Raw genomic sequence first — 16989 nt, forward strand, 5'->3', positions numbered from 1 at the left:
GGTCTTCATGTTTATATGGAAAAAAGATCACATAAATTATACTCTTCTGTGTTTATGCAGTGCATTTCATGCAGAAATAGTAGTACTTTATATAACACAGAGCACTTGCCTATTTTCCTGCAGTTCCAGTGAAACTAAGATACAGTAACAGCAGTTGGTTTGCTTTGTACTCAGAGATCCAATTAATGTTTGTCTGCTGACCCATTTGTACCAGAAAGGCCAGTGCAAAGAAGCAGATAGCTGGCTCATTCTGCTGCTGTGGTTCACATCCCCAAAAAGACCTTCAGTGCAGGAAACGTTCTGTGACCATATTTTGGCCACTTGGGTATGAGGTGCTATGCTGGGGTTACTTGGTGAGAGGGGCCAAATGCAGAGGTGCTAAAGAAAAGAGAGTAGACAGGGAATCTCTGTCTTACAGGCAGTGAGGGACATTGCGGAGCACAAGTTTCATGGTGACCTGGAATAAAATATGCTCTGTTTTTTCCAGAAATTTTCCCATCTACCAAACTTTCCTCAGTATCTGTAAAAGCCTCTTGCATACCTTTGCCTCAAAAAGGCAGGAAACCTGTCAGCACCATCAACTCAGTTCTATGTATTCTGGACTTGCTCCTAGTGCAGCTTCAGGGCTGGATATCTAAACTGAGCCCAGAGAGCCAGCAGCACATGGGGAACAAACTGCTATTGCAAACTGGCTGTTTCAAGGTCAAAACCACCAGCTGCTGAAAGGAGACATTTTTTTACAGTGGTAAAAAAGTTTTTACTACTGTCACATCAGGTAGGGTAAAACGCAAATATTCTAGAGCTACTTCATCACCAGGACTAGGTCTTGATTCATCATCTCATAAAAATACAGGAACCTCAGATAAGAAAACCTCTTACACTGTTTCAGTGCAGGGTTATCTTCTAGGGGTCAACTAGGACTATTTTAAACAACTTTTGTGGCCGGAGGTCCTTGGGGATTTGTAGCACAGCATAAGAGACCAAATGGATTTCTTTCCTATTAAAAATTCTTTTTTTAAATTTCTTCCCTCTAATTTTGTTTCCACTCTACACAAATGTGTCACCTCAAGGTCTGATCTGAAGTCCATTGAACTAAATAGATTTGGAACCTGGCCCAAACACCTACTCTGTGTGGCACAGCAAAGAGGCAGTTTCCCCTTTCATCTTCTGTCTCGTATTTCTACCATATTCCTTAGTATTTCTAGAGAGAGGAAGTCAGTAGTCAGTCATAGTCAGTAACTGCATCTGTTCTCATAGAAGACTGAGTCCAAAAACTATCAAAGTTAATAGAAATCTGTTGATTGACTACAGTAGAATATGGATCAAGCTTCAGTCCGTGTGCATTTAGCCTTTTCCCTCAGTCATGCATCACAATCCAAATTATTACAAATCTGTGATTTAAAGAAACATAGATGATGTGTGAAGGTTCCTTTAAAAAACAACCAAAGCTGTGCAATGAAGTCGTCTTTAGAGTAGTGGTGGAGGCTGACAATAAATGTGGATGGAAAAGTTGTGCACTATCCAAAAACTGCAAACACAAGCTCTAAACAAAATCCATATGTGCCTCTTGGAGGTGCAGGTGTCAACGATATTAAGCCACAAAATGCTTTACATCAGAATAACTTCAAGGACCAGGTTAAGCTCTAAAAACTCCAGGGTAATTCAGAGTTAATCACCACAGCTAGTCTTTAATATGGTCAGATGGCAGAAAGTGTATGAAATTCATTGCTTGAAGGAACTACTAGCACCTTATCTAGACACTCTGAACTTCCATACAGATTCAAGGCAAAGATGTAGTTTCAGTTTAAACATTCAAAAGGCTGTTGGTTGTGTTTTAGCTTTCTAGGGCTAAGTCAAGCTCTTCACATTATTTTAATATATTTTCTGCAGCTTAATTTCCTGTGTTTTCTTTTATAGTTGCATAAAAAATTGCCCATCAATTGCCCAGCAACTCTGAAGGACTCATAAAACACTTTCTAGGTTGCTCTACTTTAATTCCTGCTCTCAAACGATTATATGAATCCACCAATCACTCCCCTGCCAAGGAAACAAATTAAATGAAGCTTTGGTGTATTCTGAGTCCTCTCTGAAGCCTCTTTGAAGGTCTTGGAAGTTATCTTGGAAAAATTCTGAGCAGCTTATCCTATCCTATCATGTCAGTCCAAAGAATGGAAGTTCTGTCACCCATGTGGGAAGATATGTATTCTTTCAATGCATTTTGGATGCTGATATACAGATAGACTTTTTTTGAATTTTTATGGTCAAAAAAGCAGAATGGAAACAAGTGATAACCTCAATCTGGTTGTGATAGCAAACATTCCTTGTGAAGGTAGTGACAAAGGCAAATCACAAACCAATACAAATTATCTAAGAACACATCAATAGGAAAGAATTAGACATCTCCTTGGAATGCCTATGCCATTATATTTCTAAACCAAATTTACTTCCAAATAAATACTTAATTTGAACTATCTGACAACTACCCGTTGTTAGGACTCTCACTTGCTGATGTGAGAAGGATAGATGGTAGCAAGAAGAGTTGCATAGAGAATGGAAGAGCTGGGCACAGTATGCCTTCCTCCATCCCAAAAATGTTTGTGAATGGAAGGGTAAGAAGACTAGAACTGAGAGCCTGGGAGCTCTGGTGTGTGAGCTGGGTAGGACCCAAAGCCTCTTCACCAAATGGTTTTATGTACATTCTGCAATGGAAAAATCACCAGAGCATTCCAACAGTCAGGGTTGAAGATTTTGGTTGTAATTCAGTGCGAGATGCGCTGCACTACACACACGTTCTGTATTTACTTATAAAATGTCTGTCAGGTCAACAGGTGCTGTACGTGCCCTGCACCTTGTAAGGCTGAATCTTTATCTACACTGCAGAGTGCAGGGTGTCACCTGGACTAGCTCAGTTACTGAGTGAAGGTAGCACTGAGCTCATGGCAGGCACATTTTTCCTGCTTCTTCAGCAAGTTTTGCAGTGCAGTGAGTTGCATGCTGTCCCAGGATCTAAAATAGCTAGTTCAAAGATTCAGGTATTACTGACTCATGCTGCAGTCTACCCTGCAGACAGAGCCTCACTTATTTTTAGGTGAAGTTCTCAGACCACTGTTGTGAGACGCCTCATCTGGTCCATCTTTAGACCAGCTATGTATATAGGTACCACCTGGCATTTCTGTATCTAAAGAAGAACAAAAGTACATCAGAAAAGTGGTTTGAATTTGATAAAGAAAAACCATAGTACCAAAGGAGCTTAAATTTAAGCATGTTACTAATAATGAATGTTCTTGGAAGGCAGTGTGTTTAGTCGGGGCAGCAAGCTTAAAAAACACTGGAGCCAGATGGGCTGATTCATACATCAGCGTGCAGCCTTATCTGCTGAGAAATCAAACCAGCAAGTGGAATGTGGAAAACTGTTCTAAATCCTGCAATTGTCAATCTTTGCTTCTGATGTAAGCTTTTCTTAGGTTTACACGTTTGATCTTCAACTAGACTCTAAATGCTTTGATTCATAATTGTTGAATGTAGAAATGATACAATTTACAATAGATGTTCCAGCTTTAAAGGCACTGTCCATAGAAGTGCCATAAATGACAGCTAAATGCTCAAAGAACTTGTACATGAAGTTTATTTTCATGACAGGAGTCAGAAGCTCTGAGGTCCACTCTAGGTAAAGAGCTGATCCAGATCTAAAACTGACAGTGAATTCTCTCCCTGACTACAAATCACCTCCCCTCTGATGATGCCCAGAGCATACTGAGGTGGAAGGAGGGAGACCAAGCTCAGAAGCATGTGATGTCCTTTGGGTCTCACTGATGTGCAAAAAGAGTCCCAATTCATGTGACCCTAGTATTTTTGCTTACGTATGTGTGGTGATAAGAATACAATTCAGATGGTAAACTACTTTTCAGAGGTTCAAAAGGAAGGAATATCTAGATCTTTATAAGACACAAGGTCTGGAATTTGCCAATGCTAGAAAGAATAGGTTTAAAAAAAAAAGAAAAGTTAACAGTGAATCTATGGTAGAAGCTGGTGAACCACTGATGAAAGTAGAAGATGCTTCATAACATATGTCTAAAAACTACTTAAGATTCATGGTATCTGGTTCCAGGGAGACAGGATACAAACACTGCATCTCTTTGTGTCAGCAAGTCCAGTGTCGCTATGGATGTAGGAGACATTAATTCCAGGGGGAGAGCAGTGCCAACTTTTCTCAAAGGAATCCCTTCAACAGCTCCTCCACTTAGGTAGCTAAGAAGTTCAGCATCCAATGAAAGTTGCTGCCTCCTGGCATTACCTCTACTTCATTAAATAACAAGGCAGTGATTTGGGCAGTTACACCCTACAAGGCCTGTAGAGAGGCAAGAGAAGAGCCTCAGGTCACTCTGACTAGCACTACTCATTTCTATAATGCAGCTTGAGAAATGGAGGGGAAACATATGTAACAGAATATAATGAGCATTTATGAGAATAATTCACATGGATGGCCAATGGCCAAAGCTCTCATACATTCCTTTAAAAAATAACCAGGAAAACTAGAGAAGTGAATTTCCTGCATATCATGGCATGTTGCACAAAAGACATTGTATGCCAGACACATAGAAATGGAAAGCTGGCCTAAGATCTCCAAGAATGCTTGAGATCCTATTCAGATCGAGCATGAACATTTGCCACTGAAGATAGAGCACCAAATATGATACACATAATCACTGCAGAAAGCGGAATGCAAATAACTCCTGAAATCACAAGAGGCTATGCATTCTCTTTTGCCTAATATTGTTACAGATTCAATTAGGGGAAAAACAGACCTTAGTGGGACTCTCATTTTTAATGAGATAGTGCACAGCTAGCAATGTAATGGCCTGTCATTTGTAGCAGATTGATTACAAATAGACTTTAGGAGCAGCTAAGAGAAGATAATATATCACAATTCAGGAAAGGCTCATTCTGATAATTTTCCATATTTATCAGTTTAAACACAGAGTACAAAATTCCAGCTGAAATCTATGAATAGGAAGAACTTAATTTGATAAGAAGGATTTGAGAGTTTACAGGGGGCCTTACTCTTCCTTACTAGACCACTGTAGAATGTTTTGAAATCTTCATAGATATCATGAAATTTGCAACTCATGAACAGAAAAAAGCCAAAACAGTTCTTTGCCAAGGAGCACTTGAAGCAAAACCAATCAATCTAGAAGCGTTTATGATTCTATAGTAGATACTGTACAGAGATACTAAAAAAAGAATAGAAAACATTCCTGACTGAAGATGCCAATTATTGAGTAGGACTTCTGTGATTTAATTTAAACTGTCAAAAAGTAAGCATCCAGTGTAAGCTGTTTTCCTGTGCTCCCTCAATAATCAGTGGAGAGTGACAGGCATCTCCAGGGAAAAAGTCTTCTCATTCTGGGTAACAGGATGAATCACCCTCATGTTTCCAACAGCTGTAAAGGGCATCTGGATGATTGTCTTGCCAACTGAAGTTTAGATTAGCTGAAAAAACAGACCAGATTTTGGGCACACCAGTACACCAGTCCTTCTTTTGATCTGGAAACAAAAGAACCAGCACCTTACCATTTTACTAAGTTATAGTTGGCCAAAGAAAGCATTCTGCCTTACAAATTTTCTTTCCTAAGTATTAGACCATCATAGATAAAACTCCAGTCATCAGCTGGATGCCAAAGAGTTGGATTTAAAGTTGGATGGGCTCAATCTCATCCTAGGACACCAAAGCAGCATCACAGCATCAGATGAGTTATATGCTCGAAATGGTTCTTCCTTGTCACTGGTTAAAAAAGGCTTCTAGATACATAGATCAGATATTGATACTCAAATCTGATAGAGAGTGCATATAATTGTCGGGGAAGATGAATCCTACCCAAAATTGATGTGTGGATGCCATTTATTATCCAGTAAGTGCAGTAAACACATCCATCCCAGCTGAACAGCAACCTTTTGTGCACTCATGTTCCTCTGCCATTGTGCACTTACTGCCTCCTGCTCACAGGCTTTGGTCAGGGAACAGCTGTTTTCCTCAGACAATTAAACTCTCTGGAGAAAGTCAAATAAAACCCCTTTCTATGATGCTGCATGAATACTCTTTTATAAGTGGAAATGTGGGGTGCCACTAAGACAGACATTTAGGGAAAAGCTCCAGTCAAATCTACCAGCCATTAGGCCATGTCGGGAATGCTGGAACAGGCTCGTGAAAGATCCTGCTTAGTCTCTTTCATACAGTGGCTCTTAATAATGAGCATATAATAAATGTACAGTCTGGAGAATTTACTATACAGTATCCAATTGGATTTATATAGTCATAAACTTCTACAGCACTGCTTCTATGATTTACAACACTCTCTACTAATTATGAAGCCATGCCTGGACCTGAGATGTAAAAGGCAAATGTTACCAGACTGGTTGTACAGTGACACTATACAAATTCATGCTTGCCACAGCAATTTTGAATTGCTTGTTAACAGAGAGCCATTGCAAATAACCATATATTTTGGTCTGCTCTTATGAAAAGCACCAAAACCAGAAACCTAGGAAATTTGTGGGATGGTGTTTTATTGTGATAGAATGTAGAGACAAGGAGTCAGGAATGGACAGTCGATGAAACTTCTGCTACTTTCTGCCTGGATTGTAGGGGATTGGACTTGGCAGCTCATCTGATCCCTTCACAAATCTATATTTCTGACTTCCTAAACAGAAAACACCATGAGAAATACTGTAACTTACTGTAGGACAAGCCTCTCATGACCTAAAGGGATACAGGAGGATGTTTACTTCACAGAAGTTTTCCAGCACAGATATTTAATTTTGTTGTTACTCAGCATATTAAATAACTATTTCAGAAAGGACTACTTGTCACTAATAGGAATTACCTGGGCATCGTGGGCAGCACAGCTGTGGTACATGCACAGGGGAAGCACAGTGTAGACTTGGGCATCTTATTCTGCTGCACAAAACATTTCCATTCTGCAGGTGGAACATAGTACATAGTATTTTAATGAAATGGGCTGTCTTACAAATCTCTGTGTTCTCTATTCTACATCCAAATATTTTTTTAAAAATGCCTTTTTACAACATTCTGGTTTCACTCATACCAAGGTAAGCCCAGATACTTCTATTGCCTTTGAATTTATGCTAGAGGTCAGAAATCCTTACAAACGTTAAAATCAGAGGAAGTGCCTAAAAATGGATGGCAACAATCTCCATTTCTCTTTTAATTTCCATTTGTCTTTTTCTTTTGAGCAGATTATGCTTAGGAATTGCATTTCCAAAACTAAGGCATGGATAAATGGTAGGTCTCTGAGATATCCCCTACTGAGGGTTAGTTCAAGACCGCAAGAGACAATAGCGTCTGTAATTGCTCCTGAAAACGATGGAGAGTCTTTTGTTTTCATTTTATTGCTTTCCCAGTAGACAAAAAACACCAGTTGGTAAGTAGCCATTTTTCTAAGAAATATGAGTTAAGTTTTGGGAATAAGGTTCATTATTCATGTCATTAACATAATATTCTATTTGACCACATCTAAGTTTGATTTATAATTAAAACACAGGGAATTTTCATTATCCAGTGTCTGTAACCAGAAAAGACCATCAATTTCAAATTCCCATTTCCCATCTATAATTCATCCTCTTAATTTACCTCTGAGTTGCTCATGTTTATAGCAAGAAAGATCTTTCAGCATGAACACTGACATTAAGTTATGACTGTAGTTTTAGGTCGTGTCAGGACTAAACCCACTTTATTTTCATATGCCTTCTGGAGCACTGAAATGTTTTCAGTGGATGTGCAGACTTCCATAGACAGCAGATATATAGGCCTTTCTAGTCATCTCTTTCAAAATAATTCATTGACAAGTATCTGCAGACCACAGGCTGGAATCCTACTATTAGATCATTGCTAGCCACAAACTACAGTTGTGCATCTGCTTTGGAAAGAGACACTAAAAATGACATCACCATCTGTTTCCAATGAGAACTGAAATGAAATATACTGATTTTGTAGAAGAGGAGCAAATTTTAGACTGCAGAAGCTTCACAGAATAGGGACTATCCCTGGTCTGCACAGCTCCTTGCCCAGCAGACATGGGAGCCTGTGAAACACTGCTGTAGAAGAAAGGCTGGCACTGCCTGCTGACCTGGCTCCATGTTGCTGACTTGTCCAGTTCCATGACCTCACTCTTTTTCAGTTTAAGTCCTGCGGAATCTCCTGAGGGGAATGTTTACTTTCTGTACATGGTCAGCTGTGATAAAATTCTGCAGGCCAACTTTTCTGCTCTGTGCTGCTGGCCAGACTCCACTGTCTGCAGCAGGACAGAACTATTTTAACTGATCTTGTGCTTAGTGAGACTGATCTTATGCCTATATTCACAGTGATATTTGGGAGAGCAACCCCACTGACCAGAGCGGGACTCAAGCACTGGTCAGTCTCTCTGACCCAGGGCCAAAGTCACATTTTTGCATCAGGTACCAAAGAGTGTTGATGCATCTCTCTCCCCAAGCTGGGCTATCAGTGCTGAGTGTGGAGAGCAGTCATTTAACCCTGCAGATATGACTATGAACACAAGCAAAAGCAAAAAGCTGCTGTATTTTAGGAGTAAAATAATGATCTAACAAATTGTGAGTGCTCAAATTTACTTGACAGTAACAGTCAACAGGCTCCACTGTGAACTGGGGGGAAGGAAGGGTTGTAAAACGAAGGGGGAACAGGGCGAGAACACTGAATTATGTTTAGTTTTATTCTGGTTTAAGTATGTAAGTTATAACTTGTAAAAATACAATACTATATACACACAAAAACAGGAAAGCTTTTTTAATGCCAGGCTGAATAATTTGGCCTCTGTTTAGTTAATTTGTCTCACCTTTTTCTTAAACATCTGAAGAGTGTGTGCTGGGGGGATGGACAGACAGACTGTTTAGAGACAGAGCAGAGATCTCTGTCTGCTGCCTGGCTGATGTGACTTGTTTTGTGCAGACATCATGCAGATCACAATGTTTGTGGCGAGCAAAGACATTTTGATCACACTGGCCATGAAGACCTCTAGGGATTTTTTTGCTTTTCTCTGCAGTGTGAGGGAATCAGTCACTGCATCAGACTCTATATAGATCCCTCCCCTACCTGACAGGGAATCATACATGGTTTACACTTAGGTCTCTCTTACTTGCTATCTGTGGCACACTTTACTTTTCTCTTTTATGCTGTCATATTTGGTTTATGGTCTGTGCTTGTGCTATGTCATGACATGTCTAATGCCTTTATTTTGTTAAAATTTTAAATCATTGAGGGATTCCTGAAGGAAACCTCATGAAACTAATGAAGCTTCAGGAGCTTTTATTGTAGGTCAGTGCTCTGAGGACATGACTTTGGCCAGGACAAAGCTCAAATGAGTGGTTGGATGCTGCAGTTGTTATTTGGAATCTTCCTTCCAGACAACAAGAGTCACATCCAAGAGATCCCTCAGCATCCTCACTGCTGAAATAATCCCAGGTTACATTTTGCACCCTCATGGTACACCAAAGGTAAAATATAGCAGACAAGGGAGTAGAGTCCAGTCCACTTCTGAGCTGCATGTACTGGGAACTACCATAAGCGGTTTCATTCTTTACTAAACCTGCTGCCCTGAACTGTCACTTTGTCTTCCGTGCCCAAGTTAAAAAATAAAACAGACTTTTTTTGGAGGCTCATAATGTGTGGGTGTGTGTGGGTGTGCCTGGGTCCCAGCAGTGCTGTTCTCTAGAGGAGCTGACCATGCACTTTCCCATCCCTCCAGGCTGTCTAACAGCTCCCTAAAAATCATCAAGCAATTATTTGTATCCAGATCTCTAGGGCTTCCAGTTAATTTTTTCCCACCCAAGACACATCCTTCCAGTGATTTAATGAGTGTTTTAATCCACACAGACTCTGAGGGAGTTTTCAACTTTGCATATACGTCAACAAAAGTTGACTGGATACTCCTTTTTGCTCTAAACAAAGATTTTCCTTTCTTCCTACTACATTGGTTTTTCTCGCACAGCTGCATTCTGCAGCCAAACTTGTGGGACTACTGTTAGTGCATCTCTGCACTGAGTTGTAGTAGCAGATTCCCTCAGAGCAAATGCTGCACAGGGGCCCAATATTTTACACTTGCAGGGAGGGAAAATAGCCAGGAATACTTTATTCTGCATTAAATACAGCAGACAGAACTCAGCATCTGGAGTGTCTCATGTGTTAGTGATTAAGATCGCTTATTGTTTATTTTAAAGTACTCTAAGGGACATAAACTGCCCTCATTTTTGTGCCTCCCCCCAGCCATATATGACATACTATGGGGATCTCTGACTGCTGTGTTTTTGCATCAGCCATCAACTGATGGGAGCCCTTTCATGTTTTATCCAATCCTCTCTGCTCCCCATAACCTTTTCTCATGTTTCATCATCTCATTCTTCTTTGACTGAGTTTTACTAACAGCTACATCCAAGCCTGTTCCTTCAGCACTTTAGGGCAGCAGATGCTTTGACTGGAAGATGTTGGCACTGTACACAGATCAAAGTACCAAATTCAGGTTCAGCATAATTGTCCATATTGGTGGAACTGCAAGGATTATACTTAGGTAATAGGGCCTGATCTGTCAAGATGTAATGCCCAGCATCCACAAAGCTTCTGGCTAGTTAAGGAGCTGTTTTGTCTATGCTATGTGAGTATTATTTGCCAGTATTAGCCTTCTCTGTTAGTATTTTCCCTTCACTAGGATCACCTGCCTTGATTTCCTGCAGCATGACCAGGACCCATGAGTGAAACAGATTTGGGCTTTGTCAAATTGTAGCTACAACGGAAAGGATTATAGTCAGTGAAGCAAGTAGAAGTTGTAGGATAATAACTCAGCAGTCCTACCTCTGAGCAAAGACAATTAACGCAGTAAACAAGGCCATAGGGTTCTAGATAAGGATGCCATCTTTCTCCTACACGGTACTTCTTATCTTGGAACACACAGTATGTATCTGAATCTGTAAAACAATAAAGAATTGAAAGAGCTATGAATGAAAATTTCCATTCCATGCTTACAAAGTGTATTTAGGTGTGCAGAGTTTTCTGTAAACTAGTTTTTCTTTTCCTGGAGAATCACACAACAGAAACACCCTTAATTTCACATGCTGTTTTTCCTAACCTCCCAAATCAAAATAAATGACATGGCCTCCCATTTTTCCAAAATTGCAGCTCCTGAAATGATGATAAAATGGCTTTCATACAGGTGACTTTATCCTTTCACCTGTTTAGGTAAGAAAATTAAAGTGCCCGATCACTCAGGCAGGCTTATAGGAAACAAAAGCTTTTCATTGCAAAACCAAAGCAATTGGTCCAACTGAGGAAAATCCCAGGTTGTACTGCAGAGAGATGCTGAAATAATTGATGCATCAGCTTTCAAAATATTTTAAGATCTTTTTGTTCACTAAGCACTTTTGATCTTGCAGTTGTAGATTTGCAGAAATCCACATACCTGTCAGACATTGTTGTCCTGTCTCTCCCTGTCACATTGAAACCTTCAATCTCTACAATAAAAGGGTGTTTCTCATGTGATTCTGTGTGGGAATTCCTTTCTGTTATCTTAATGATATCCAAATTCAGTTTCATCCATTACCCTCAGTATAGAAGATGCTTCAGGATATCTTAACAAAATACTCGTCTTCCATGTGATAATCCAAGCCAGGGACATTCTTCACATTTACTGGGCTAGAAGAAGCTATCAAGAGCTAGGGACTGTTAGTAGAAACTGTGATCTGCTTTCCCTTCACACAGAAGCATGACAAATGAAACACATGATATGAAAAGGCAGACAACTGGAGTCTGGTAATTTCTCACACTGTTCTTTCTTTGAACAAGGTTCCTTCACACTCACTCACTTCCCTGTGGGTGAGATCAGTGGGGCAGAGGGCCTTTCTGGAACTCACTCTTTTTTTTTTTTCGCCATCTAATTCCTTGGAAGCAGAAGCTGCTGAGACTGAGGCTAAAAATTTCAATGACTTCTCAAGGGCAAGCAATGTCTTTTGTAAGAAGGAGGCCAAAACCCAGCCTGTGCAGGTAGGGAGAGCATTCCAGAGATCTAGTAACAAGGCTGAAGCAGTCAATAACTCCTTGACTTACTTGGGTAGCTATTCCTCCATGCCATGATTTCTGAAATGTGTTAACATCTCCCATGGATGACAGGCTTTGCAGAAACGCTCCCTTTATTTTGTTTGTATTCTTTTCAATTCTTCTCATCAAGTTTTTGACAGTGCTTAGACTCTTAATTTTCTCAAGGGATGTACCTAATCCAGTTCATATGAGGTTGTTTTTACAACACAAGAGAACAGTCTTGGACGAGCTTTACACTAGCTGAAAACTTCAGCACAATAGTCTTACACATGGGACAGATTCCAGATAATCTGTCAGATGTTTACAGAGGTTACTAAATGGAATCAAGCACACTCTTGACTCAGGATATTTGAAATAAAACAGATTCTCCAACTGATGTGTTATGTCCTTTACGATGCACTATAACCTGTACAGCTTTAGGAAAATGTACCCCAAATGTGGGTGTGACCTGATTCCACTAAACACAGGATTAGAAGGAGGAAGAATGTTAGAAGGTTTAGGACATTCTTTCCTGAACCACATCTGAAAATAGAAGGAAAATGTCTAATTTAGGTGAATGTGACAGCTTTGTTTGAAGTCTACTTACGTTTTATTTGTTCTAGTTTACCTCCATCTATGAAAAGGAGGCAGAGCACACCAAAAAAGATAAAATTAAAATCCTCCAATATCCACTTTCTTTTCATCTTTATCGTCAAAAGGAAAAGAAAGAGCCTCCAAGTAGAGAATGTTGAGCTGTTGGGAAAAAAATATTAAATTAATTAAAGTAAAATCTTGTAAGATACTTAATGATTTCATCCAACACACAGAAATCCTAAACTGCCAGGACAAAAAAAATACGTCTGTATCATGCATCTACCTTTTGTGGAAACAGCTTTGCCTTCAGATCATTTAATTTCTTGAAAAGGAGACACATTCCTATTCATGAAAGCTGAAAACTGGATATTCCTTCTAAAAATGTCCTTATTTTATTTCCAAGCAATCTGGCAAGTAAGCAATCTAAATTCTTAAAAGTTTTCTTTCCCAAGAAACTAGTTTGAGAGATGTTCTTGTAGAGCATCACTTTCGGATGTATCTTTGGTGTCATTTTTAACGTTTGCTTCATCCTAAAGTTAACCTTGGGTGTCCCTGGAGTACTGGCCCTGCACTGTGGAAATCCTGGGTGAGCCAGTGGCCCTGCTGCAGCCAGTGGGAGTTTTCCTCACCACATCTAATAGGCTCCCACCACTATTCAGCTCGCCCCTTCGCCCCTCTCCCAACCACTATTGTTCTGGGACTGTGTATAATTAATTTTTCTAGAGTTAACCCTTCTGCTGCCTTGATAGCTGAGAGCAGAATGGGGGAATGGCTTGTCATCTTCATTCCTGTAGATCTTTAATGTCAAAATCTCGCATGTGGGGCAAAGCTTAATGTATTCTCTGTGTGGTGCAGAACTGGTATCATCCTTGCTGCCTGTGCCATTCTATTTATCTTTTTCTGGTTTTTAACAAGTGAATTATTTTAGGAAAATAATTAACTAATTAACTAAAGTAGATTTTTTTTTAATAAACCCAACTTAAGATTCTACTATTTTTATGTGTCAATGTTTATGAGCATTCATTACAAAAGTGTTATCTTCCCAGAGTGTACTTGTCCATAACTTACAATGTTGGAAAGATTTGGGTGTTATTTTAAAAGCCTTGATATGGATTTGCTATTGGTTTTACAGAAGTTTAAAAACACAAAAAGAGTGACTATTGGAAAAATGAACAGTCTGTTTTGTAAACTAATTTGGCCTCTTCAGATCTCATGTAAATAACAGAACTGTACATAAATACGTTCAAACTCTCACATAATCAAGGCAAAAAGAATAATTTATATATGTATATTGAAAATTAAGTGGTGGGTAACTCAAAGAAATGAAACAGTAAGTTAAGAAGCCCTTAAAATGAAAATCTTCCTATTAAGACTGTTGAGACCTAGGATACTGTAACAAAGAGTGTGTGATCTGATTTTATCAGCGGCTTCATTGCCTTTACTGTTCAAGAATTCTCTGTATTCCCAAACCGCAACCACAAAGGACATCTTCCTTAACTAATCAAACCTGTGCCACTACTCTGTACTCAGTAAGCTCATTCAAAACAATGCAAGTTGCCTCTGAAAATGTTTTAAAAAAAGCATTCTTTAAAGCACACTCCCTATTCAGTAACAAAACATAACTTTCCATTTATTTTGCAAGTTGAGAATAATATTTCAATTTCAGAAGAAGAGTTTAAGTAATTTTTTCCTTTCAGCATATTCAAATCACATAGGACATTTTTGAAGCCAAACATCCTTTTAAAAACCTGTTTAACATGAAAACTTTATAATTTAGTCCCAGGACATCATGCATGCACTGAGAACAACAGTAGCACATCGCTGGGGATAGCAGAAATGTGAATGTTTAAGTATTTCAGCCTTCTTAGAGATTGCTTAAGCAAACAATAATTATAAATGGTGCATGATTATCCTTTGTGTAGCACTTTATCTGTTAGCTACGTTGGTTAGTTGGAACAGAAAGGCTCAGAAATCCACCCATTTTAAATGTCAGGTCTTCAAAAGGAAGAACATTATAAAACTTGGACTGCTTGTGCTCAGAAATGCTGCACAGTAACATGAGATGGTGGAGTTAATAACAGAAATAGGATGGAGACTTTTGATGTCTTTCTTAATTCTCTTTAATTTCTGTATTGTTGTTACGCCAAATATAAACACATACTTTTCACTATTAGCACACTCCCTTTATTTCCCCAAAGGGCAATGTCCTAAAAATATTCCTGGATTTAAATAATCTCAGTTAGGATTAACCTGTTAATTATTGGTGTGTTTTCTGCGTTGTAGAAACAATGGAGGTGATCCACATCTTACATGAATTACTTAGTGAAATAAGGCAGATGGGGCTCTGTTTAACGCCTCGCCCTCCAAAGAGCCCGGTTTGGTAACTACAAGAGGCAATGTCCGGCCTCGCCACGTTTTACTATTAGTGGAAAAAAAAACCGCAAAAAGCAAAAATGGCAGTGCCGAGGGCAGCTGGCAGAGGCTGCGAGGCGCGGGGCTGCGGCGATGCAGCGGCGGGGACAGCTCAGCCCCGACGGCCGCGGTCCCCTCCATCACCCGCAGCGCGAACCCTCTCCCTCCGCTCTTCCCGAGGCTTTATCCCTGCGGCGCGTGCCCCCGCTGCCGTCGCGGGGTGCCTGTATGCGGACGGGTCTCCCGCTGAGCCGCGGTCGGAGGCTCCCGGCTCTCGCAGCTCTGACAGAACAGCCGCCCCTTGGGCGCCGGCCCGGGGAGCGCCCGCCGCCCCGCCCGGGGCCGGGACGGGAGCTCGGCTCGGGGCTGCCCTCCTGCCCGGGGCCGGGCGAGGTGCCGGCGCTGCCCCCGAGGGCGGCGGGACATCGGCCGGCGAAACGGGACAGACGGAAAGTCCGGGACGCGATGGGCTGTCTGTGCCGCGGCCTCGGGCGCAGCTCCGGCAGCGGGAGCGCGCCTTCCCCGGGGCCTCCCCTCGGACAGCAAAGCTCACAAACCTGGGCCAGGGCTGGAGGCCGCTCCGCTCGGAGACCGCCGCGAACAGCGCTCGGGCTGGGGCAGCCCCGCAGCTCCGCGCTCCGCTCCGCCGGGGTACAGGGGCGCTCCGGCCAGGCGGCTCCGCTGCTCACTCACATTGCCATAATCTTCTCCCGCGACTTTTAGGTGTCCCCTTCGGTTCGGTGGTGAGGGGGCAAGCAGGAGACCGACGGCGTCCTGCCGCCGCCGCCGCCAGCCCTCGACCCCCGACTGACGGACGGGAGCGGAGAGGGAGAGATCCGCTACGCCCGAGCTGCGGGGCCGCTGCCGGGCGGGCGCTCCGGAAGGTCCCGGGCTGGGGCACCTGTCACCGCCTCCTGCTCCGGCGGGGAGCGTAGCGAGGCCCCGCGGCCGGAGGATGCTCGGCGGCGGGTCCTGCCCCGCAGCCCTGCCGGCAGCGAGCGGCGGCGGGAGGCGGGGTGAGCAGGTCCGCCTCCGCCCCGGCCCCCTCCTCGCCCGCGGCCCGCGCCCGCCGCCCGGCACAGCGGCGTGACTGACACGGCCGGGGTGGAGCCGCTCCGCCATGGGGGGCCGCGGAGAGGGGCGACACCGGACACGGGGCTCGGAGCCCGCCCGCCCTCCGGGCTGCCCTCCCGCCCGCGGAACCACCTGCGGGCCGCGGGACTCGCACCCGGGCGGCGGGGCCATGCTCCGGTGCCTTCAAACGAGCTGCGGGCTGGGTGACCGTGGCCACAGGTTCCTCTGCGGGAACAGAAAACCCCACGGGTGGCTTTCTTGGAGAGCGGACTCCACACCGAGACGGCTCTTTAATGGGCTTCTCCCAGGCGGGGTGCCCCCCGGAGCAGACCCGACAGAGTTAGCATCCACTGGGATCTGCCAGACACCTTCTGCTGATACCTTCCGGTCTGATTTATTGTGTTAGAAGGTTTCAAGGTCACATTGAGATTCTGGTGGAACTAAATTAAACCCATGACTCATTATATGCTTGGTCAAACATTCTTTTTCTGTCTTCTTGTAGCCCCTGTAACTAACAAGAAGAGATCAGTGAACTCTTGACAAATGATCTGAGAAAAAGGGTGAGGTATGAAAAGACATCATGTGGAGAAACAAATTACAACCTATTTCCCCTAGTTTGGGACCAGGGTGTTTGGGGAGCACTGCTGGGAGGTCATACACCTCTCAGACTTAGCAGATATTTTCAGAAGGCTGAAAATGGAGCAGAACTTTTGTTTCTTCCATTGTACCTTAGCTGTACAAAATACTGAAGGTACAGTGCATGGTGAAACCTTATACTAGCATGAGGAAAGCATGGATGACTTACTAAGGCTTTT

The 16989-nt window shown here is 42.3% G+C and overlaps 1 protein-coding gene across 3 annotated transcripts in view; it reads right to left on the reverse strand.

Annotated features, from left to right (window-relative positions):
* Positions 1-16100, reverse strand: part of CHRDL1 (chordin like 1) — a 38331-nt gene extending 22231 nt beyond the window's left edge. For 2 of the 3 annotated variants that reach the window (XM_048319136.1, XM_048319135.1), the window contains exons 1-4: positions 15658-16100; positions 12702-12847; positions 10877-10989; positions 6882-6975 (exon numbers count right to left, since the gene is read on the reverse strand). In XM_048319136.1, the coding sequence (XP_048175093.1) occupies positions 6882-6975; positions 10877-10989; positions 12702-12798 (304 nt within the window). In that variant the 5' untranslated portion in view covers positions 12799-12847; positions 15658-16100. The remainder of the gene's footprint in view (positions 1-6881; positions 6976-10876; positions 10990-12701; positions 12848-15657) is intronic. The other variant, XM_048319134.1, reaches the window with a different exon arrangement.
* Between the last annotated feature and the right edge of the window lie 889 nt (positions 16101-16989).

Source organism: Corvus hawaiiensis, chromosome 14 (assembly GCF_020740725.1).
Source record: "Corvus hawaiiensis isolate bCorHaw1 chromosome 14, bCorHaw1.pri.cur, whole genome shotgun sequence".
NCBI classification, from domain to species: Eukaryota; Metazoa; Chordata; class Aves; order Passeriformes; family Corvidae; genus Corvus; species Corvus hawaiiensis.